This window comes from Molothrus aeneus, chromosome 13, assembly GCF_037042795.1.
Source record: "Molothrus aeneus isolate 106 chromosome 13, BPBGC_Maene_1.0, whole genome shotgun sequence".
NCBI classification, from domain to species: Eukaryota; Metazoa; Chordata; class Aves; order Passeriformes; family Icteridae; genus Molothrus; species Molothrus aeneus.
Genome location: NC_089658.1, coordinates 14,548,242 through 14,571,484, shown reverse-complemented (window position 1 = coordinate 14,571,484; position 23,243 = coordinate 14,548,242). Strand labels below are relative to the sequence as shown.

At 40.5% G+C, this 23,243-nt stretch overlaps 1 protein-coding gene across 4 annotated transcripts in view; it reads right to left on the bottom strand.

The window, feature by feature from the left end:
* The window catches only part of CHD2 (chromodomain helicase DNA binding protein 2), a 100,219-nt gene that overhangs the window by 46,410 nt on the left and 30,566 nt on the right, over positions 1-23,243 (bottom strand). For 2 of the 4 annotated variants that reach the window (XM_066559005.1, XM_066559003.1), the window contains exons 2-5: positions 22,041-22,113; positions 21,291-21,377; positions 17,115-17,175; positions 8,162-11,803 (exon numbers count right to left, since the gene is read on the bottom strand). In XM_066559005.1, coding sequence (XP_066415102.1) covers positions 8,162-8,223 — 62 coding nt within the window. In that variant the 5' untranslated portion in view covers positions 8,224-11,803; positions 17,115-17,175; positions 21,291-21,377; positions 22,041-22,113. Of the gene's footprint in view, positions 1-8,161; positions 11,804-17,114; positions 17,176-21,290; positions 21,378-22,040; positions 22,114-23,086; positions 23,168-23,243 lie in introns of those variants that run through there. The other 2 variants (XM_066559007.1, XM_066559006.1) reach the window with 2 other exon arrangements.

Below are 23,243 nucleotides of genomic sequence, written 5' to 3'. Positions count from 1 at the left end.
GCAGGTTGGATGGAGCTCTGAGCAGCCTGGTCTAGGGGAAGGTGTCATTGCCTATGGCAGGGAGGCTGGAATGAGATGATCTTTGAGGTCCCTTCCAACCCAAACCATTCTCTGTTTCTATATAAACATATATATGAAATGGCTACATATATTGCAAATACAAACAAGCACCATCAATGTTGATATGTGCACTCAAGTCACAGGGTAGCTGTAAAAAGGCACTAAACTAAATTTAACCTTTAGGCTAAACAAGCCAGGGAGAAGAACACAAGATGGGTTCTAGTTACAGATCACTAGATAAAGAGAAGATAATATGAGTAGCACAGAGGACTGAGCAAATACCACAGTAATCATAGACAAGGCCATAGAGACACTGCACATGGAGTGTGCAGGAGAGCCAAGCAAAGGACAGATTGTGACACTGAATATAAATAAATGCATTCCTAGCTTTTTCAGTTCCCTTGATTTTATTCTGAGAGTCTGCTAAAAAGCGATTGGTGCTTGCTTGTCTCCCAAGGCAAAGATTTTCTGAGTGAGAAGCCTTGAAGAAGGGTCATTTGGTGAAAGAGCTTTTCCCAGTTTATTTCCTGCAGGGAAAAGTAGAAATGGGGGGAAGGGAAGGAAGAAAAATACTCCTGCTCCTCTACTCTCCATAACTATGCATGGTACTTTTACACATTGATCTTCGAGCAAGAACTTAAACTAGAATATTCTAAACACAATTAGGCTCCTCATACTGTTTAGGAGTGAGTCTCAAACAACTCTAAATACTCAAAATATGATTTGTCCAAATCTGGGCCAGCTTTAAAGGGGCACAACAAACTGTATAGGGCTGGCCCTTCCAGATTATCAACAAGTTTTTCAAAGCAGCATAAAAATATTTCCCTAACCTCATTTTATGATCAGCAACTTTTTTTTTACTCCCCTTAAACGGGCATGTGAGAAGCTCTCATGGAGAATCCACCTGTGTCTGCAAACTTCCAGCCTGTTCTGGCCACTGCTACTTATCTCAGCACAGGACTCCCAAATGCCAAAGGCAGAGCTAAATATATCCCTCACTGCTCTGCTGCAGCTCAGCAAAGCACGTTGGGCTATCCTGAATGATACAGACCTTCCCAAAGCTGGTGGGGGTTTTTCCTCCACTAGGAAGACGCTGTGTTGTGTTTGCATAAGCAAGCAAAAAGAGCAATTCATTCATGATGGGGAGAGCTGGCCCTCTAGCCCTCTGATCTTTAAGCCAGAGGCTGAAAATGCTTGGGATGTTGAGTGGGGACAGAGAAAAAAAGAAAAAAAAAAACCAGCAGAAGGACAAAAGGAGTCAAAACCTGTCTGGTTGATTAAGGAGCACCATTGATTATCTCCAAGGCAGCATCCTTCCCTTTCCCTGCACAGCAAGGGGAGAACAATTGCAGTTCTCAGGGTTTGAAAGGGCCCATCTCTCCCTCGCCGGGAGGCAGCCAAGCATTTCCGAAGCATTTCCGGGCTCCACATCCCACAGCAGCGGGCGGAGCCCGGCTGCTCCTGGCAGCTCCCAGCTCCTCCTCAGCCCCAGCCAAGGAGAGGAGCAGGAGCCGGGGGTGCGTCCCTTCCTCCGACAGCGGGCAGGGCTGTCCCTGTGCCGCCCTTCCCGTTCCAGCCCCGCTGCGCCATGTCCCCCATGGACAGCCAGCCTGAGGCTCAGTGGCAGCACAAAGGGGACTCTCCACGCTGGTGCAGCCCATTGGCAAAGGACACACGGATGCGTGAGAGGGCAGGAGTTTGCACACACAATTAGTACTGAAAAAGTGGGTGCTTTTTCTCCCTTAACATTTGTAAACTTCCTTTAAAACGTCTCAGATTAAAGACATGGAGTGTATATGGAAATTTAGGACCACGATGGTGCAGAAATTCCTTTATGGTTCCAAGTGACGTGCAGTTCAAAATAAGGGAGCCTGATGTGGCCTGAGGGGGTTATTCCAAGTGACTCTTAAAATCTGTTTTTAACCAAGAGATGTAAGCCTAAAGTTTTACAGACAGCACATGGCATTCAAATCTCAACCGGTGACAACTCTGTAGTGAAGTATAGAGATTCCTACCCATCAGAGAGATGCAAACGACTCCTATAATTAACGTATTAGCAATTCTATTAAGTCATCTATACCTAACAATAACACTTGCAAGAAACATAACTAATTGCAACACAGCTTTTTTCCTAAGGTCGGGTGTTCTGGAGTCAGTGGATTCTTGACATTGCAACACCCTTGTTCATAGCCGGGGTAAAGGTTGGTGAGCAATGAAGTGTTAAGCATCCCACCCCATCCCGTCTGTGGAGCCTGGCAGACACACTGAACTGAGCCCTGCCAAGATCAAACGCCATGCCAGCACTTCCAGCACAGTACCAGAAAGGAATCTGAGATCACTGTTAAAAACTTTTTAATTTTTAACCCCTATCAGTCAAGGTAAGAAAAGCACATGTAGTACAGAGTAGGTTATCTCAGCCCACAGGTAAATATAAAGGAAGGTGAAGATTGAAAATTGTAATTTAGCAGCAGTGCTACACAAGCTGTAATGTAAAATGAGCTGCTGCACATTTGGAAAGAATCAGCCACATTTGGCTCATTATATCCAAAAGATACTCCCTGCTCTAAAAAAATGAGGCACTAACAGTGTGACAGGCTTACAAAAGCTTAACTGCGAGTCACTAGAGGTAAACTTTTTCTCTGGGCTTTTTTTCTTTCATTTCAAGTCTCCTCTACAGGATGTGAAAGTGAGCTTTACATACACACCAGCACCTACTGAAAGAGCATCTTCACATGGCATTTTAGCACATGTCTATTAATAAAAGCACACCAGAAAGATTGATGTAAGACACCATGTCAGTAGAACAGCACATCCTTTGCTGGAAGGCTGCTTCTATCTAATTATGGTAACCCAGGCCTTCCCCTCCCCCAGTGCTGTGCTATTTGTATTTATTTTCCTTGAAGGAGAGGAGAGATAAAGCAGAACAGAAGCTTTCTCCAGTCATTATCAGCTCCTTCCTGAGCTGGATTTCAGCTAGGGGCAAGGAGAGATTTAGAAGCCTTTTCCATCTCCAGAACTTAGCAGCCTAATTTAACATTGCAATTCCTGCTGGGATCGTGGTGTGCAACCTGAAACAAGATGGAGAAGATAACACACACCTCCAGGTTATGTATCAGGAGATGCAATGACAATGTAAGCTGCCAAACTCACCCAAAGCAGGTTTACTTGGGCTGTCTCAAGTTCAAAAGCAGGCAGTCCATGGCATCAGAAGCTTGTTCAGTCCCTAGACTCCTGTTTGCTGTCTCAGGTACTTCACCTGCTCCTCAACACCAGCACTGATAAACCTGAATTAAGAGGTGTCCCAGTATAAAAACTCCTCAGAGACAAGTTTGGCAGCTCAGTAACCTGCTAGTGCCATGAGCAACTTTCTGAGGGGTGAAACACACAAAGACAGGAATTGGTTTATCCCTATACGGAGTTAGGGAGATTGAAATGAAGGATCAGGGCCTTCCTGGCCCTCCTTCCGAGCCCCGTCGAAGCTGCCAGTGGAAGTGTTTGTTTGAACACAGAAATGTGGTTATGGCAGCCCCAGCGCTGCTCCCGAGGCACAGCCGGGATCCGCGTTCTTGGAAACGGCACCACCGAGCCGCAGCTGGCTCCAGCGCTGGAGGAAGTGGGGGAAGGTGCAGATAAGGGCAACTGTGGCCCTCAGAGTGCGGCAGGTGAAACATCAACCCGACAGAAAGGGGAACAGGCTCCAGGCTGCCATCTGAACCACCTTGCCTTGGCTGGAGGCACTCCCGGAGTTGGGAACATGCCTGCACACACGTGCACCCAGCCATGGCAACGCCCCAGCCCCAGCACAGGCTGTGCCACACAAACTGGGTTACACAATTACCCAGGTGAGCTCTTTATTCCCATTTTCCAATTTTTATTCAGCAAAAGCATGCATTTTAGAGAATCTATGCAATTTGATTAATTAGCTTAAGATATTTAACTAAAAAAAAAATACAATCCAGAAGACAATGAACTACAGCTAAATGTAGCTTCTTGCAGTTGGTGAGCTCTTTTTATAGCACTGTATATACTGTATCCATCTCTGGCAGCAATCACAAAACAGGGAACAGAGGAGTTGAAAGCCTCAGGATTGTGCATGCGTAATTAGATGAGACACTTCCTTCACGAGGGTAATGTGAAACAGAAGTAACAAAGCAAAACAAGAACAATCTCCTTTGTGCTGCACACAGATTACATCATGATTCATATGAATTCCTTGCACATTACTCCTTTGTGTCCCGCACTGATCAAGCATTTTTCCTTTTCAAAAAAGGCTCTGGACAGTTTCACAAAGGGTTAAAGCTTAAAAAGGGAGAGAGAGAAAAAAATCCTTGTTGAAGAATGCGGCGGTGCAAATGAAACTGAAAGCCTCGGCACATGCACATGGCCACAACAGATAAAAAATAACTCGGATAAAAACTTGAAACCCACAGTTTGAAGCATTTTAACAAATGTGTTCAATTTTTCTACTCAGCTGAAAGAAAATCAGTTGCAAAATACACACTGAAAGCAAACAGTGAATTTTGGTGATTTAAGGATACTGAAAGCTGTACATTTCTATAAAAAGAAAAAAAAAAGACAAAAAAAAAGACAGATGTTCCGGGAATACTATGGCGTTCTACAATTCCTTTTGAAGTTTAAAAAAAAAAGAAAAAAAAGAAAATAAAAAATCCGCAGCAAAAAATAGCCCTGCTTCTTTTCAAGTGACTGCTGAAAATAGCTGGCAGTATTAAAATGAAAGCCCGTTAAAATGCCAGCAGAGCGAGCCCACGCCCGGCAGAGCAGCGGAAGCGGGGGGAGGCCGCGGCAGCCGCCGCTCCCGGCCCGCTCCGCTCCCGGGGGCCCGCGCGGCGCGCGCAGCCAATGGCGGCGCGGCCGGCGCAGGGCGGCCTTTGAACCCCGCGGCCGCTTCCCGCGGCGCCCGAGCGGTGCGGCACAAAGAACAGCCATTTTGTGGCAGCGCCGGCCAACGCCGCCCGCCCCGGCCCCGCCGCTGCCCCAGCCACAACGGGCTGCCCCCCTGCTCCCGGCGCCACGCACCGGGGGCAGTTTGTGCCTAACGCGATCGTTTCCCTCCTCTCCCCCCCCCCCCCCCCGGCCAAAATGCTGGTTCGTGTGCTCCGACATCTCCATAAAATGGCTGCCACGTCAGGCGAGGGTGTTGTGCTGCGCAAAGCCCTGCGCTGGGAGGTGGCTGCTGAGCAAAAACAGCCATTTCAGACCTCGGAGCTCCAGCCCTGCACAGAAAATGGCCTTGGAACTAGACCACTGCAACCTACTTTTCCCCCCAAAAAATACGTTTTAATGCTAGAGAAGCCCAGAGCTGGACACAGACACAAGGGCCGGCCCAGCCTTGCAGGGTCTGCAGCTCAAACCGTTCCCACGCAGGGTATTTCTGAGGTGGGAGAACAACTGCAACAGATACAGGCCAAGGGAAAGGAAAACTACGTATCCCACGCCTGTTACTTGCTATCCCTGCAAAACTCACTCCTGCGCTTCAGGGGGGGCCCAGCCTGCCTCTGGCCTCTGCACTTCCCACGAGGGCAGACCATGGATGATGTACCTTCACACTACCTGCCTTTCAGACATGCAGCACAGAAGATGCTAGAAAATACAGCAGATTGTGTTCAATTACTTGTGCAAATCTCAGGCACACAGGTGGGGGTCAGCAGGAACTGCAGCAGACCCAGAGCAACTTTTACCTTGGGCAAAGTTGCATGAAATCACTCAGCTCCAAGTTGGATTTACTGTCCAAGCTCAAAGGACAAGGTTGCTGGGCACCTGGAGAGGCAGGAGTACAAGCCTCAGCTTACAAACTGTAAAGAGTTAACACCATCTCTCTCTCCAAGAATAAATCATCTGCTTTGGGACAATTCTCAGGCATTTCTGTTTATTCCACACAGGCCTTTGTATTCCCTTAGAACTGGAAAAGAAGGAGTCAATTCCTCAGTTAGGGCACTACAGTGGTGTGCAAGAACTGTATTTTCTTCCACTCTAACACCCTTCTCCAGCCCAGGTGAATGGCACTGGCCATATCCACCTCCTCCACCACCCAGGGTTCCCACCAGGACCGTGCAGCTTCCATGTTCAGGTACTTCCATGGATACCAAGCAGGTCTCAGCAGCATGAGAAGTGCAGACACCGGTGCATTTCAGGGTTACAATACAGCAAAGTGGTGGCTTTACTTCCTAGAAATCATTTCCCCTACTTCAGGTCAACCTCAGGAAGTAAAGCCCATTTTATGACATTGAGCTGACTCACACCTCACAAATAAGCTCAACAGGGTTCACTTGCAAATATCCTGTGCTCAATTGTTCCCACACTTCAGGTGTGCTGGTGTCACACACAGCAGGTTAATTCAGAGAAAAAAAAGATGTGAAGGGGGAGAAGGGTAACCTCACACAACAGGTGTTAAATGTAAATGATCAATTATGATAAAAAACCTTTCAATGAAAACCCCAAAAGCACACGAGACGTTATGCAAATCTCATACCCCTAAGGACAAAACCCCCTATGGGACTCCTGCTACATGGCTCAGATTTTAGCTCCTATTCCTTTCCAACACTGGTAAAATACTTTCAATTTCCTCAACAAATTATGTCAATTGCTGCTCCTGTTGATAATATCAACTTCAAAAAAGCATAAAAATGTATATAATCTGAAAAATAATTTTTATAAATGGTGACTTTTTACATAATATTTTGTGTGCAGCATTTACAGTAAAGAAAGCACAGTATGAAAATCTGATGTGTTTTTAAACTGCATTATTAGAAAAGCTCTGTTTAAGTGCTTCAACAATCCCTGAGGCTAATTTAGTTATTAATAATTTCAAATTAAACAATCTTACCCACATTTATTTTAGAATTCAAAATTTGACTGCATTTTAAATACACCCAGAACACCATCCAAGTTTATATTAGAAGGTTACAATAATTTGATAATGTATATAGCCACACTATTTCAAGTTCGTGTGCTTAAGGAAGGTTGAATACTGGACATCAAGAATACTATTCAAACACCTGAACATCACATAGAGCACATGTGATACAACAGACAGTTCAGAGTTCTTTTTTATTAATGTCGGTTAAAAATGCAGCAAGACAACACCAGAGAAAAAGAAACAGACCAAGATTCAACTGAAATTAACAAAATGCAAAACTCAGTGATATTTACAAACCAAACCCAAAAATGCATATAGTTCAATTTCCAATTTTTGGAAGAGCCGACCTTTTAAATATAAAATGAGCTATTTGGTAATTGTGCTTCTGCATTCCCAGCAAACAAACATTTTCAGTATTTCATACTTTTCCCACATCAAGGTTAAGTTTCTAAAAATCTGTAAATAATCTCATTACTTGACAAAAGTAAATAAAAATACTCTGAGCAAAAATACGTTAAACAAAACAAGCAAATTATTTGGTGCCTCTTGTTAACAGTCGCAGTGTATATTTTATGATACAAAATGCCATCATCAGCAGGACAAAGTCTGGTTAAATTGTATAAAAATATTCTAAAATACCTCCACAGAATCAAAGTTCAACAAGCTCAAATAAAATTTGAAGTAAGAGGTATCCGACAAACAGGCTCTTTCCAGTTTATATTTTAAAATAAGCTTTTTTTCATTCATGTAACTTTTTCTTGTGCCTATTTACTATAATTTACTACTACACCAGGCTTCTGTATGGCCCTCAGTTAAAGTTTAGACTTCTGAGATTCTTCAAAGAAAAATTTGCCTTGTATGTAAAATGGTGCAATGCAGCAATGGCTAAACCGACAAGGTCATTTTTCACAGCACAAAAAACCTAAAAACTGAAATTCAAAAGCTGGAAAAACATCATACAGGGGCAAGGGCTGCCCTGAATAAAGGTACAGTACCTTTTGCCTAGGACATGGGCCCTTAAGTCACAACACAAGTTTCAGAAATTGCTACCAAAAAAAATTAGGGTGTGGCATGCTAACAATCTCAAGGTCATTCCTTAAAAAGGAAGCAAAATCAGTAAAATGTTTTCTATTAAGCACTGACAGTAACCCAAGGCTGTCAAAGTAAACAGGGTATTCACAGGTTTTACAAAAAAAAAAAAAAAAGAAAGTTGATAGGTCATACCTCGATGCATTGCTGTGGACTGAACCCTCCTCTCCTTGGCTTTTGTCCTTATTTCTCATCATCTTTTTATTCTTAAATATTAAAAGGGGGTCAGGGGTGTCTGTTTGCTTTGAAGTCCTGTGCCCAGGTATTTACTGTCAAAAGTTGAAAGAAAGGTAAGGTCCCAGTTCGTTTCACTGGCTTTCATTATCAGGAACAAAGTCCTGACGCTGCAATGATATTGTTATAACAATACACAGCACTGATCAACACGGCAAACCGGAGATTTAAAACAAATAATCATTTTTACAAGAAAAATCCGAGAATAAACACAGGAGAGGAGCATCCTGCAAACTTTCCCAAAGTAACACTGGATGCAAATAATCTCTGTATCTTATTGCGTCATCCCAATACAGCACAAATCGGTCGAAAATCAAAGTACTCAAAACGGCAGAAATCTAAAAATTATTATTATTAATTGCTCACCTACCTGATCCATGCACCGCCGCCAGGACCAAGTCGATATTAGTTTCGGGTAGTGGAAAAACATCAGATCCAAAATATTTGTAATTATACCGATAAAATACAAATTTCAGAAAATGAAAAAAAAAATATTCTAATCCCAAAAATATGCTGCCGATAAAGCAAAAGAAGCGATAATTAGTACAAAAATGTCCGGGGGAAAAAGCTCATTAGGAGAGCGCACAAAAATGGAGGTACGCCATGGCTTCTAAGCTGGAAAAACAACGACCTGGGCTCTCTCCACGGCTTCTTCTTTCCAGCAAGGCACGAAAAGGGAGCCCTCAAAAGCTGCTTTTCTGCCCGAAAAAGGTCCGCTCGGCCCCCGATTAGTGCCTAGGAGAGGCAAGGGGCTGTGGGGGCCCCCTGAGGCTGCCTGAAAGTTAGGGAAAGTTGCGTAAAGTGTTGGGGAAGGCACGGAGCTGAGCGCGCTCTCTCTAAGGCACAGCCGCCATCTAGAGCTCCTTCCCAGCTCTGAGCTCTGCCTTTGATTGACACTCTCTACATTTACCCCACAACTCAGGTGATGTACCATAGACCCACCCCTTCATTTCTACCAAAAAAAGAGAGAGCCTCCACCTAAAGGGTGCCTGCTACCCCACAGCCCTGGCTCCTTCCAACTACCCCAGCTCAAGGGGCACCTTAACCCCATGTGGCTCAGGCACCCTTTGGAAGCCAGAAAGAAATGGAATTTGTGCCTTTTGTTTTAAAGATTTGTTAAATATTTCAGTGCCTGGGCTAAAATTACTTCCTCCCTGGACAGGAAGTGGTGCTGTTACAAGCCATTTTGAAGGCATGGAAGTGGAGCTCACAGCCATGCAGGCAGCAGCAGCCCACCCTGGGGGTCACCCCACCCAAGGGGCAGCTTCCCCCCAGTTTGGTGGCAGAATCCCCAGACAAGAGCTCTTCCCTTTGCCCCCCAGTGCTGGCACTGGCAGGGGGGGACAGGAGCATCACCCGCTCCCAAGCCAAGCCCACAGAGCTGAGATTGCCCTGCAGCTCCACAGCGCCTCCCTAGTGGTTCCCCCAACAACTCAAATCCAGCAGCCACAGCACTTCCATCAGCTACACCAAGGAACTGCGCTCAAGCCAGTCCAACACCATCAAACTGCTCATTTCTAATGCACTTTCTTAACCCATTCATGCTCATTAACAGATTTTAACACAACAAATTAATTTTAAAGCTGCACAATAGCCAAGCTGCAGAATTGCAAATCAATCAATGGACATCTCCAACACGACATCCTGGAATTGAGAGGATGTATCACCAAGGGAATGGAGTGATCCAAGTATCCCCTGACCACTCGATTCTGACTACCAGTTGTCTTCCACGACCAAAACCAACCCCTTAAAGCACAAGAACATCTTGGATATTCATAAGCATCACAACAAGACAGAGCCATCAGCCACTGGGGGACCACTGGAGGACAAAGGGGCAATGGGCTAGTTGGGGGTTCTATAGGAACACCCCATGGCTCAGCCTCCCAACAGCCCAAAACCATTGGCTTCGACCAGTAGAACCAACACCATATCCCCTTTAACTCCTCCAGGGACCTGCCATTTATCTCCTACAACCATCCATCCATCCTCTTTCTCAAGAGGCTTCATTAGGAACTCCCCAATGCCACAAGCCATTAAAAAAATTTCCACTTTACCAATTATTCACAGAAGACTCCTTGCACCTCAACTGCAAGAATTGAAAAACCACAATGCAAGACCATTCCAAACATTTTCTGGTAACACTAAGGAAATCCACTCATTTGAATGAGAAACCCTTTGGGGTGGTCCCAGAATCCAACCCCACCATAAAAACACATGGCAAAACCAAACTGGGGCAAGCATGTACCACCAAAATGACTGGATGGAACAGGTATGAGCAACTCATCATGGCAAAAATGGGTCTTTCCAAAAAAGTCTGAGCAAGGCAAATGTGGTTAAACACAGACAATGAACAGGATTTTGTTTGGGTTTTCAAATACAATTTCAAGGTTCTCTCAGCACCAGGTTTACCATCTTGACCCTCCAGCACAAAACAAAGACAACTTCGAGTTTCATGTGAAACATACAGAAAAGAAATGCCTACAGGTAAATTATCAGATCCACTGGAAACCTATAAGGAAATCGTGACTTCAAATATTAGAACCATTTTAGAATTAATTTGCAAAGGTTAATATGTCATCTGTAGCCATATCAAAAATAACTCATTTTCTCTCACCAAACACATGGCACAGTATTGTGACACTAAGGCTACATGCAAGAGCAGTGAAGCAGATTGGACACTTGCACAGAACAATTTTAAGACCAAAGAGACTGTTCAGGAAGTCTGTAGTCCAGGAAATCTGTTGAAAAGTTTCTGTACCCACACACAACCCAAGAACATACCTAAAAAAGTTACACAAAACATTCAAGTACTCTTTTATTGTTGTATTTTCTCAGCCTTCAATTGGTATCAATTCCATCTTAAAATAACTTCACAAAGTTCAGCAGCAGTGCCCTGACAATAGGCCAAGTACTGAAAACCCCTCATATTAAGCACCTGAATGAACAAGCCAGGGAATAAAAATTCATTGGAAGTCATGGCAAAGTGAACATAATTTGCAAATGAAAACCACATTTGATACCAAGTATAGCACAAAATTTTACCTTGCCTCCAGTACTTAGCTAAAGTATTTCTCAGTTTAATAGCAACCAAAAATGTAACCCACTTCAATATCAACTCAATAAAAAATATTCAGCCAGAAAGGACAAACACAAAGTGTGAAATAAACCAAAACCTTTTATTTAAAGTCACTTTATAAATTACATTTTCTCAAAAGCAGTAGCAACAGATCTTTTACCAAATTAATTTGCCTGTCATGCAAAAACAACCCAAAAGGAAAATTTTGCCACCCAGTTCTCAAACAGATCCATCATTGGATAGTCACTGATTAATTCAAATGCAAAGTCCATTTTGATAGGATGATCACAACCCAGATCTTCTCTGGTTTAATAACATGAGAGTCCACGTTTTAACATCCTTTTCTTGGACAGACATCCCAGCACTCATGCATTAGTCCATTTCCTCAACCTCTCACTCCCCAGTGGAACTGCCATCTTGGTGTCTCATTCGTAGACTCCTTTTGACACTCTTCATCTGAATGGATTCTTTATGAAAAATTAGAAGAAAAATGCTGTTGGAATACACATCATTGCTTTAAACTAAGACATTCAACTACTGTACCTTGAAGATAATTTAAACACGTAACTGATGCTTCATTCCATGTTACATAGACCACAATATCTACTTTTATCAGAAACAGTGTCAAATAATCAATTTGAGAATTAAAAGAAAATTTAACCAAAACTATAAAAAAGTGGGAGAAAATATTACAAGTCCAAGAACCCTTTCAGGATCTATGAGTTCCATTTGAAATTTTTAAACCACTAGAGAAATCTGTGGTGGGAAATCAAAGAAATTTCCTCTTGCAACCATTTTCATTGCACTGGCCCATCTCCTGAAACTGACACTGCTTAGTAGAACACCAAGGTTCTTGTAACAAACCTCAATTTTTAAATAAGTACTATTCAAGCTCCTTTCTTCAAAAACAAAGATCCATCAAAACCAATGAAAACTGGTTTCTTATAGACAGATGGTGACTGGACACAAGACATTCCACCATCTTAACCCAGTTTTCCAGCTCATGAAAGATGTACAGTGCAACAGCACACACACAAGCAAATGGAACGACTGGTTTGGTTACTGGTGGGAAAGGACACACCAGAAATCAGACAAAAATGGTCACAAGTCACACTAGCTACCTTCAGCAAGGCTCCTGAGCCATATTCCAACTGTACTCATCATGGAACTGCAACCAAGCTCACAGGTGAGTGACAAACCAAACTGAACAAACAGCATCCACATGGATGAATACAAACCCAATGTTCCCATCTTCCTATCTTCTTCCAAGAAATATAACTTCAATTTACTTCAAGTAAAACCTTACTCCTCCTCACATGCAAAACTTAGGCACAGGAAGTTACTAAGTGTTAGGAACATCATTTTGAAACCAATGCTGACTGTAGGCTGACATGCAAAAAGGGTTTGAAAATGCCTTCATGATTTTGAGTATCTGCACTCCAACATCAATTTATTTTTTTGAATATGTATAGGTTTAACCTCATTTTAGCCTGAAAGCCAACTTCACCACCACTCTGCTCCCTGATAATCCTGGGCAGATTCTGACAAGGGATGCAGAAATTACCCACAGCCCAGCAAAAAAACAGTGGGGCCATCTAGTGGTCTCTGCCTCAGCATCCCAGCTTCCCCAGTCTCACCTCAAAATAACCAGTTACAGCAAGGCAAAGAGCACTGGAAGCAGTGCAACAAGCCCCAGTCTGACTTTCACAAGTGCCCATATGTCCTGTTTTATGTTCTTCTATAGACTTCCTTGTTTTAAATAGAACAGGAAAGTCGTGCACATAGAAGTGGAATATGGCATCTAGTAATTTCACTTTGCACTGTGAAACATGCATAGCTGCAGGAGTATTCAACCCCAGGACACTCATGCTTTCAGAAACAACAACTTTCAAGTGTAAAGAAATGCTCTGTTTCAAACATTCAACTCATCCTCAGTTAAAACAATGTATTAAGTAAAGGTGTTTTTCCCTCACACTAAGCTGGTTTTGGGGTTGCTTTGGGTTTGGTTTTTTTCTTCCAGTTCTCACCAAATTAATTTCAAATCTATTTAGGCATTTGAAGATTAATTAAAATTTGGAATGTTTTTTCATGGTAATGCCTTGACTGAAGTATCAAAACATGAAAAAAAACCCCACAAAGTTGTCCATTATTGACACTATCAAACACTCTGAAGTACTAACATATGTACAATGGAAATCCCATAAATAATAAGATCATTAAAATTATTTTTAGTTATTTTTAATAAGCTTAATATATAGAAATCCAATTACTGACATCAACTTTCCCCACCTCTAAAAAAGGTAATTTAGTTATGTATTAGTCACCCTTTAAAAGGCTCTTTTCAGTTGGGTTAGCCTGCCAAAAGCAATTTCAGGGCAAATTTCCCTGCTCAGTTCACCTACGTTGGGTTGGACCAAGAACTTCATAAGTAACCCCATGACCTTCATCTTAAATGCTTCTCTAAACCTTGTAAAATAATTAGCAGTAAACAGAACTGATGAGGTATTATAACTAAGAACACATTCTTGTTCTCCAAGTTATTACACATCAAAAAGATGCCACAGGAATGGCCAAAATATTAATAGCAGCCTCTACACTTGTGAAATTTACATTTGCTTTAAAAGATTTCACAGTGTTTGTTTACTTATGAATTAAGGCATATTTTACTAAGAAATTTCAATAATGTTACAAAAATACACTCCTCCATGAAGACATATGCAGTGATCCTACACTTGAGGTAGATACTGAAAAACCCATTTTTTTCCTAGATGACATGAGTCTACCATACCTTCTGTAAAATGAATTAGGCATCTGCCCATTTTTCAAGCTTCTGTTTTCTACTAGCTGCTGGTTTGGTTTCCAAGCACTGTTATTTTGGTCATGATCAATCAGGGACCTGGGTAGTCCTGTAATCCTGACAAAGTTTCCTTCAAAACCACTGGTAACATGTTGGCACTCCATGCCATCCATTCCCAACCTGCCTAAAGGTTCAAGGCAACAATTACAAAACACCCGTGTTTACAAAGTTTTTCTCTTCAGCTTTTTTTGCCATTATTTGTTGCTGTATTAAAAGATCACAGCAACAATAGACATTGCTTATGGCCAAACCCAGGGCTTCAGCCATTTCAGGTCCACTGTGACCCTGCATTCCTTAAAGGATGAGACTGAAGCCCAACATGTACAATTCTCATGCATTAGACACCAACACATTTACAAACTATTCCAGAATGAAATCTGATGTTTAGACTCTTAACCGAGGTAACCTACTTGGGAAAGGGAATTCACTCCAACAGAGGGAGCTGAATGGACAAAATGAGGTTCTGAGCAAACCAAACCTCAAGTTTCTACACTTCAAAAGTTCATTAAAGCAAGGTTTTACTCTCAACAACACCCCTGGTAACTTTTACACAGGAGGAAAGGAGTATCCTCTATTGGCAGCTAAGTCCATTATTTTATTCTGTACCATCTTTAGCAGGAACTAAGTGCTCTGGACAGCCCTAAATCTGCTTTTACCACCATCAGATGTTCCTTAAGCAGAGCAGTAAAAGCACAACTCATGTAGGTTTGGGTATTTTTAGGTAAGAAAGGCTATTTGCCAGGTTTGTCAGTATCAAGGTTAATTCCAGATAACACATGGCTTTATTCACAAATGCCCTCTTTTGTATTATTTTTAAATAATAAATTTTATTGCATTAAGCAAAGTATGCCAACTTTATTAGAGCCCCTGCTGTTTTTGAGTATTTTCTCTCTTGTCTTAAAAAAGAGTGTTAAAAATAAAAATCAGTGCTTCAACTAAACACCATGTTAACCAGAGAATCCAACACCAGACCTTTTACATTGCAATACTTTCAACAACTGCTTTTTGAAACAACTTCTTTTGTAGACAACTATTTCAACAAAATCATTAAAGGGTTTCACATTCACCTCTTCCTTCAGGTAAGGATTGTAAACCAGAAAAGGATGGAATAATTACTCAGTGTGTAACTGAAAAGCCAAGTTCTACAAAAAGAGCCAGATCTGACAATAGCTAATTTAAAACCCAATGAAAAAAACAAAAATGCACACAGAAAGATGTAGCAATCACACAAAGATTAATATTAAAATGGAACATGAGTCACATGTTTAGAGATTCTAGCAGGTGACTGGGGCTAGGAAGGCATCAGTGGATAGCATAGGAAGAGTTTTGAGGAATAGCTGGAGAAGAAACATATCAAGAAATATACTGCTCAACACACACCTGCAGTGGGAAAAGCAGCTTAAGATTTCTGAAAGAACAAAGTAATAAAACTTACAGACAACAGTAGTAGAAGAAATTAAATACTTAGCAAAACTGAGTTTGTGTACACACATTAAAACTTAATTCTTTCAAGTCCATGATCTCTTTTGCTACATCTTTTTCTACTTCTTTTGCTTCAGGACTGAAAACTCAAATGGTAAAATTGGTCCAAAATCAAATGGGCCCAGAAGCAGCAGGAGGCCAGACTAAGACAGTTTGGCAAGGCTTGCAGCACCATCTCCCACAAATTCCTTTTCCTTTTCGGAAGGGCTCTGTGTTAGTCTCCACACCATGGAGTGGAGAGAAGCACAGGACTCTGGAGTACAAAACCAGCTTCTCTCCAGCACCTGAGGCAGGGCAGAAGGCAGTGGCTGCTGGAGGGCTCTGCTAACAACCACAGCCATGGGACAGCTAAAATTCACTGCCATCCAGCCACTAAAATGAGTGGATTTGCATCTTGGAACATTTTCCCAAGCTATTTGAAGCCTGAGGAAGGCCTTGCTCAATCAGGTAGCATGTCAGACTAAAAGAAACTGGCTCTTAAAGAATAGCATATATTCCAGAGCACAGTGCTACAGGAATAGAGCTTCACATAAAAAAGTTAACCCATGTACACAAAATGCAATGGATGCCCTAATTAAATATGCAGAGTCAAGAAGTCTGAATTTTAAGCAGTGAGAAAGACAAAAAGACTTGAGTCTTTCCACAAGCAACTCCCAAGAAAGTCACGAAATTTGCCAGAGACAACAAAAGGTCAAGACCAAATCCCTTTAAGGAAATGGAAAAAAATTCTGTCCCTCTATTCATCCAGTATAGAACTGAATTAATTTACCTACTCAAGCCTGCCAACTTTATGTTTTGACTATATGAGGAATGATTTCAAGTCTATCAGCTAGCAGTTTAAGTTAAAAAAAATACAGGAAACTGTACTGGCATTTATTATTTTGTGCAAAGCCAAAGTTTTATGAAGGAAGAACAGAAACAGAACACTTGTAGAACAGGAGACAGTTACTGTCTGCTCAAAGGCTCCCACTGATCCTGACAGAAGCATAAGGACAACACAAGATGCTTGTACAGCAAGTTCTTCCTGCTATACTTTCCACACCATTTGTTATCCAAATTGTGTGTAGTACCTCTCTAGAGACAGACATCTGCATACCAAAAACCCTTCTGAACAAGCACAACTATGATATCAAAGTTCTCAGTGAAATCTGGAGTCAAATCACGGAAGCCCCCAGAACTACAATCGGCTCTGAAAGCTGTTCTGCAGCCAGCCAGGGAGAGAGCACTATCCAAGTACTGCTCACTTCCCCAGGGCCCAGCAGGAATGATCCAGGCTCCTTTTCAGCTTTTCTGAAACACACATGCACACATGGCCACACACTAATGACTTTTAGAATGTGTTCAGCCAAAGCCTTCAGCCATTTAAACATTATAGCCATGTGTGGTTGCTGGGGTTTTTTAAAGCTAAAAAGTAAATGTTATTAGGAATAACAACTTACCAGTGCTTCAACCAACAGCAGCTATTTTGCTTAGAGTGAGTAAATCAATTCCTCAACACATCTGTAGGGAAAATGGAATATTAAAACACTTGAATTAAAATAAATTTAAAAATAAAAGAGATCTAGACCTTAAGGTCTACAAGACCAAGCATTAGCCTTTATTACAAAAGCCCTCATTAAAAAACAAACAAAAAACCCCCCCACAAACACAAAAAACCCAACCATTTCCAGCTCACAGCATGTGCTACAGAATTTTTTTATAAAAAAAATTAAAGTATCACTAAGGAACCTGTTATTAAAGAACCTGGAAACAACCCAAGAAATTCAGACCCAATCTACAAATTCATTGAGAAAAAACAACAAAAAAGATATTATTTGAAGTTTTTCAAAAAGATCAATCAGGCATCAAGTGTAAGTATGCTCAAGCAAACAGACTTGCCCTTCACAATAGAAAATAAAATGCTCTTTTTACTGAGAGGAGGTATCTGCTGGATGCAGGGCAATTATGTAACATTTATGTAGAACAAATTATCTACACTACCTTAAAGTTACTCATGTATGGGCAAGGTCCAAATGTGGAAATCTGACTCTGAAAATGCCAACTGGCAATCTGTATCAATAAATTCTTAATCATAGTTACCTTAAGCAAAGGCAGAAAGACCTAGAACTCTGAAACAACTCATGAACCTCCTTTTCAGGGTGAATTTCAACTCCATGAAACAAGGCGTTCAAGTTTATCCTCCTGACACATAAAAGAAAACCACTTCCCTTGTAATCTCTCAGAATCTACTTATATTGAAATATAGCCTCAAATACATAAAAATTAATGAACCTATTCCAGTGACAGCATACTGTGCAATCCTCTAAATTCTTCTCTTCCATTTCTGACAGCTACTCAGAGGTGTAGAAAGAAACATGGGATGAGAAGGATTGTAATTTCTTTGTTGATGTAATTTACTTGAAACTCTTATTATAGAAAAAGGCTTTAAAAAGGGAAACAACCAAAAAAAATAGCAGTAGGCTGGCAGAAACACATAGAATATCCTAATGCACGTGAAATTCAGAGGTTTAAAAATGCATTAATGATATTTTAAAATGTATTTGAATGTGCACAAGCAGCTGCTACTAAATGGAAGCACAGAACTTCTGTGAAGTGCCCATCCACCATTTTAGAAGAAACACAACATGGCTGCTGGACCCTGATCAGCCATGAGGCATCCACCAGTCATCCAAGGCATGAAAAATGAACCAGGAAAGCAAGTGTTACTTGGGCCCTTTGAATCATTTCACTCAAAAAAGGCCACTTAGAAACTACAGTCTATATGAAGGCAGGTGAAGTTAATGACTGGAGGACTCTCAGTTTACAGCTCTCAGCCATTTTTATTAATTCTTGGCACAGCTACACAGCCATCATCGCTTCCAAGTTGGCTCTTGTTTTCTTTAGTTCTAGAGCAGGCACACAGCTATGGTAGTTTGACAGAAACTTTAATGAGGGTAATATTTAACATGGCTGTCACCACAAAGCACCTTCCCCTAATGACAGTGTTATGAAGACTCCACCAGAGTTTTGTTCTTCTGACCTCAGCACACTTGTGCAAAAGGAATCTTTGGTGTGTCAGAGTGGTAGCATGTAGTAGTAGTGACACTTCTCTTCTTGGAAATGAGTGGAGAAACCAAACAATGAGTTTTGTAAAAACAGCATGAGGATGTTGATAATATATTACATTTCATTCACATTAGTTATTTTTCACTATTATAGAATATACCCCTTGTATTTTGAGTCTCAAATTTTTACATCTGAAACACATTCACTCTTCAACTACAGAATAAATCACCAAAGCTACAGGTTTATGCCATGAGCCAGAAACCAGAGCTTGGAAATACAAGTCTTGGCTCAAAGAAATTAACTTTTCATGTTAACAGCTATATTTCCTGTATCTAATATCAAATTCTTTTAATCAGACTGCCTGCTATAATTGTTGTAGCCTGGATAATTAAAAAAATCCATCCCCTATTTAAAAATAAACGTGAATTTACTTTTTCTAGGTTACCTAACAGCTGTGGCTTATTTTTGTATTAAAATTACAGACACTCGAAGTACAGTACAGCCTATCACAGAGAACATGCCCGGCATCACAGGTATATGGCTTCCTCCCCCAAAGACTGGCACTAACCATCACACAGTGCATCTCCTTTTTCAGCAAGAGGTGAGGTCAGACATCCAAAAGCTATGACCTGCTATCACATTTTCTAGTTTCTCTTGTATTATTTAATTAACAAAGTATTTTGGCAAAGACGATGTGTATCACCGCAGCAATGTTCTTCCACGTACGCTGTCAGTGCTACCAGAATCTATTCTATGAGAATATTTAACAGGGGTTTGTATCCCCACAGAGGAACAGCTTCCTCTACCAAGAAGGCTTGGACTCAAGCTGAGAAATTCACCTTGACCGCCCCTCAATCCTCACGAGCACGCTGTAGCGTAGCCATGAACTTGGAACTCCCCTCAAGTCCCAGTAGTGTGCATCTAACACACTGAGGTCTACTTTTCCTAGAGGGGAGTCCACTGTTAGCTGAAAACAAGTTGTTCTTGCAAGAAAAGGCAGCTCTGAAGAGCTCACAAAAGTTAAAGCTGTTTTTATTGTAATGTCTATTCAGCACTATCAGCATTAGGACAATACTGGAAAGATGCAAGACCATTAAGATCAAAGTACTGAATTTCATCATTACCATAAACACCAAGGTCAGGCAAGATCTGCTCTTGAGCACCGTGATTTTCTAATTTTTACTTTGCTACTTTTTTTTTGTTAAGAGCAGGTGAGATAGAAATTGCAGATTCAGACATTTCAGGATTTAATACCAGGAATGTAAGTCAAGTCTGACAGGTTCAATCCCATCAGCGTTATCAGACTTTTGTGTGACCCAGGCTGGGCTTGCCTTTATCGTAACAGACTGTGCAGTATCTGTGATTTTTGACCCTCTAAACTGAAAACTTACGTGGGATTTCAGATATGCCCGGTTGTTCTTAAGGTATGAGATAATTTCTAACACAAACTTCTAGTTCTCACACTTCCCATCACACAGTCACACGATGTAGTTGCAGGAACATTCTGACATATCACCTTGCTCGTTAGCTGTGTTTGCTGCAGGACATCCATGATGGTGGCACATGTCCAATATCTATAAATATAATTTGAACTCTACCTTGAACATCAGCAGTGACTCACTGCAGATAAAGCTTTATTACAACCTGAAGAGGCATTTTTGTAAAGCTTATGGAAAACTGTGTACAATCTCTTTTCTGTGAGCAGACTGAAGGCTCATCCAAGCCAAAAAAAAAAACCGGCTGCACTCAGGTGGGGGCTCACAATTGTATTTTTTGGTTATGATGATTCATTATGTAACTTGAAAAAGCAAATCATCAAAAGTATTTTTGGGAATCCTGATACATGTGTCCTCATGAAGACGCCTTACGCTTTGAGGTCCTGAGTATGCACAGAAGTACACGAGCACGGGAAGCTGTGAAAAGGAACCAGTTAAGACAGGCAAACAGGATCCCCCACTTTTAATTACAGAGTGGTAAAAGCCTGACTCAAAGGTTACTCTGATCCTAAATGCAGAATTTGAAGTGTAAAAAGAAAAATTAACATTAAAAAGATGCTTTGTTTACACTGCAAGGAGAGCAAGATACCTCGGAACAAGTGGGTACCACTTTAGGCTTTTAGAATAAAATTTACACCAAAACCAGAATTTTAAAGTTTATTGTATAAGCAATTTCTGGAAAAGGAAAAGTTTATGAGCATCCCTTGCTAATAAACCAATACCTTAAACTAAGGAAAAGTATTCCTGAAGTTTGATTAGACAATATCCTTAGGAGATGACAATCCTTTGGCTTCACCACATGTCAACATGGTCATAGCAGACTGTTAAAAAGTTGTACTTGTGAGTGAACATAAAATCTTCAATGATGCAGGAGACATTAACATTGCTGTAGTATGTACATACTAACAATTTCCAAATGCACAAAGCTCAAAAGAAAATAAATTCAACAAGGTAAAACACTTAAACTTAAACATTTAATGTTTATTTTGAAAAAAAAAAAACAAAACTGTTTCCAGGATGATTAAATAAACAAAAACCACAAAACAAACAAAACCCCACAACAGTGTAACATACCTGGCATGCACAGTACAGAATTTTGCTCAAGGTCTTTTGCCCAACCAGTCATCAGAATCTTTGGAAGAACCATATCCAGTAATAGCCCTTAAAGATAAAAAACAACAAAACCAGGTTTGTCTGAAAACAAGGTACACACAAGCTCTTCAAGTCCTAACATTCTGACTGACAAACTTTCTGAAAACACGTAAAGGAAATGTCTTTGAATAAACGAAAGAATATTGGTTTTGTACTGTTGGTAAAACTTTCGTTTTTAAGCATTAGTCCTCCAAAACACAAAACAGGCCCCCAAAAATCTCCTTCTCTATGAATTCCTGAAATCTTGGGTTACTACCTTCAAATAGAAATTCTACAATTTCCCCAAACATTACTGCTACAAACTCATTAAGTAAAATAGGACCTACAGAACTTCAGTTTATATGCAAATACTGTCCCTTTCCACCAAATACAATACATATATATAGTACCCATATATTATAAAAATAAACAGTCCACTTATTAAATAGCCTTAGTAAACTGAAATTTATACCCAAGCAGCACATAAGCGTGACATTATATGAAGACAATCTACCTGTAACCGCAAAGGAAAGCTTTTCAGAAGTCAAGACAATTTATAAAATGTGTCCCCTCCCTATAAAAATGAGATTTCTTTCTTCTTTCCACATCTGCACAGTAGCAAAAAGGCAAATTCCAGTTTCAAAAAAATAACAAGGAAATGAACATACTAACACAAGGTATAACCATTCTTACCTAAGAAAAATAAGGCATGAACGAATCCTCTGGAAGCTTATCAGGAAATAAGGTTCTGTTCACGAAATCCTACCTGAAAAAACAAAGTATGGAAATTTTCAGTTATTTTGCTTTAGAAAGGCAGCATTAGTCATATGTCTGAAATCTATCCATCTTTAGATAATTATTAAGTTGAGAAAAACTTATGATCACAGTAACTGCCTTTTGAACTGAACTCTGAAAAATAAAAGTATGAGTGGCTGTGCATTCCTGGCTGAAGAAAAACCCACTGGAGATGAGTGACTGACATATAACATGCACGATCTGTGTTCTTCATGAAGAACTGCAGTCAGCTCTTCTGTCTCCCATTACTTTAATTTTGAAAAACTTAAAAGTTAAAATTCCAATTTAAGATTTTTTTTTTTACTGAGTAAAAAATTTATCACACAATATCCCTCAGCCCTTTTACTTTTTTTTTCCACATTAAAATCTTTAGCAGTAGACTATACAAAATTAAATAAAACCTTTGCTGATAGCAAGGTTATTTGAAAATGGCTTCTGTCATCAGCTTCTCTGAATTTTAAGTCCTAAGTTATTTCATCTCCCCAAAAATCCATCTTTTTTGCCCTTTAGAATACAGTTTTAAAGCCTTCAGCTTCTTTAACCTTTAATCAGATCTCAAGCTATGTTCTTTTAACACAAGGAACACCATATTTGCACAACCTCTAGCCAACTTTTCTTGCCTTTTGTGAAAAGCCATATCATTTTATTTTGCAGCAATTATATCTATCACCAGCATTACTTCATACTCTAGAAGTGTAGAATCATTCTGTAAATATACAATTTTAAAAACCATTTTTATGCTGGATTAAAAGATATATAAATTCAAACCTACACCTTAAATATAAAAAACCCGCCGCAGAAGTATTAAATAAAACACGTTATGAATTGCAAGTAATTTATTTTCTGGACAATTACCTGCTAATTTATTTTATTAAAATAAACCAGTCAAAAGTGTTTAAAAATTATCCTGTAATATACTTAAGACAAATCCAGAAGACACCCACCTAAAGCTAGAACTTTCTTTAGGGCAAAGTGTGTATGCCAGAACCTGTTCTACACTGCAGAACTGTTGCTGGGGTTATAAAACCACCATAATCCAAATCTAAAATAAAGACACCAAACAGTTTGCATAAAGGTGACAGAAGTCCAGTGCTTGCTAAA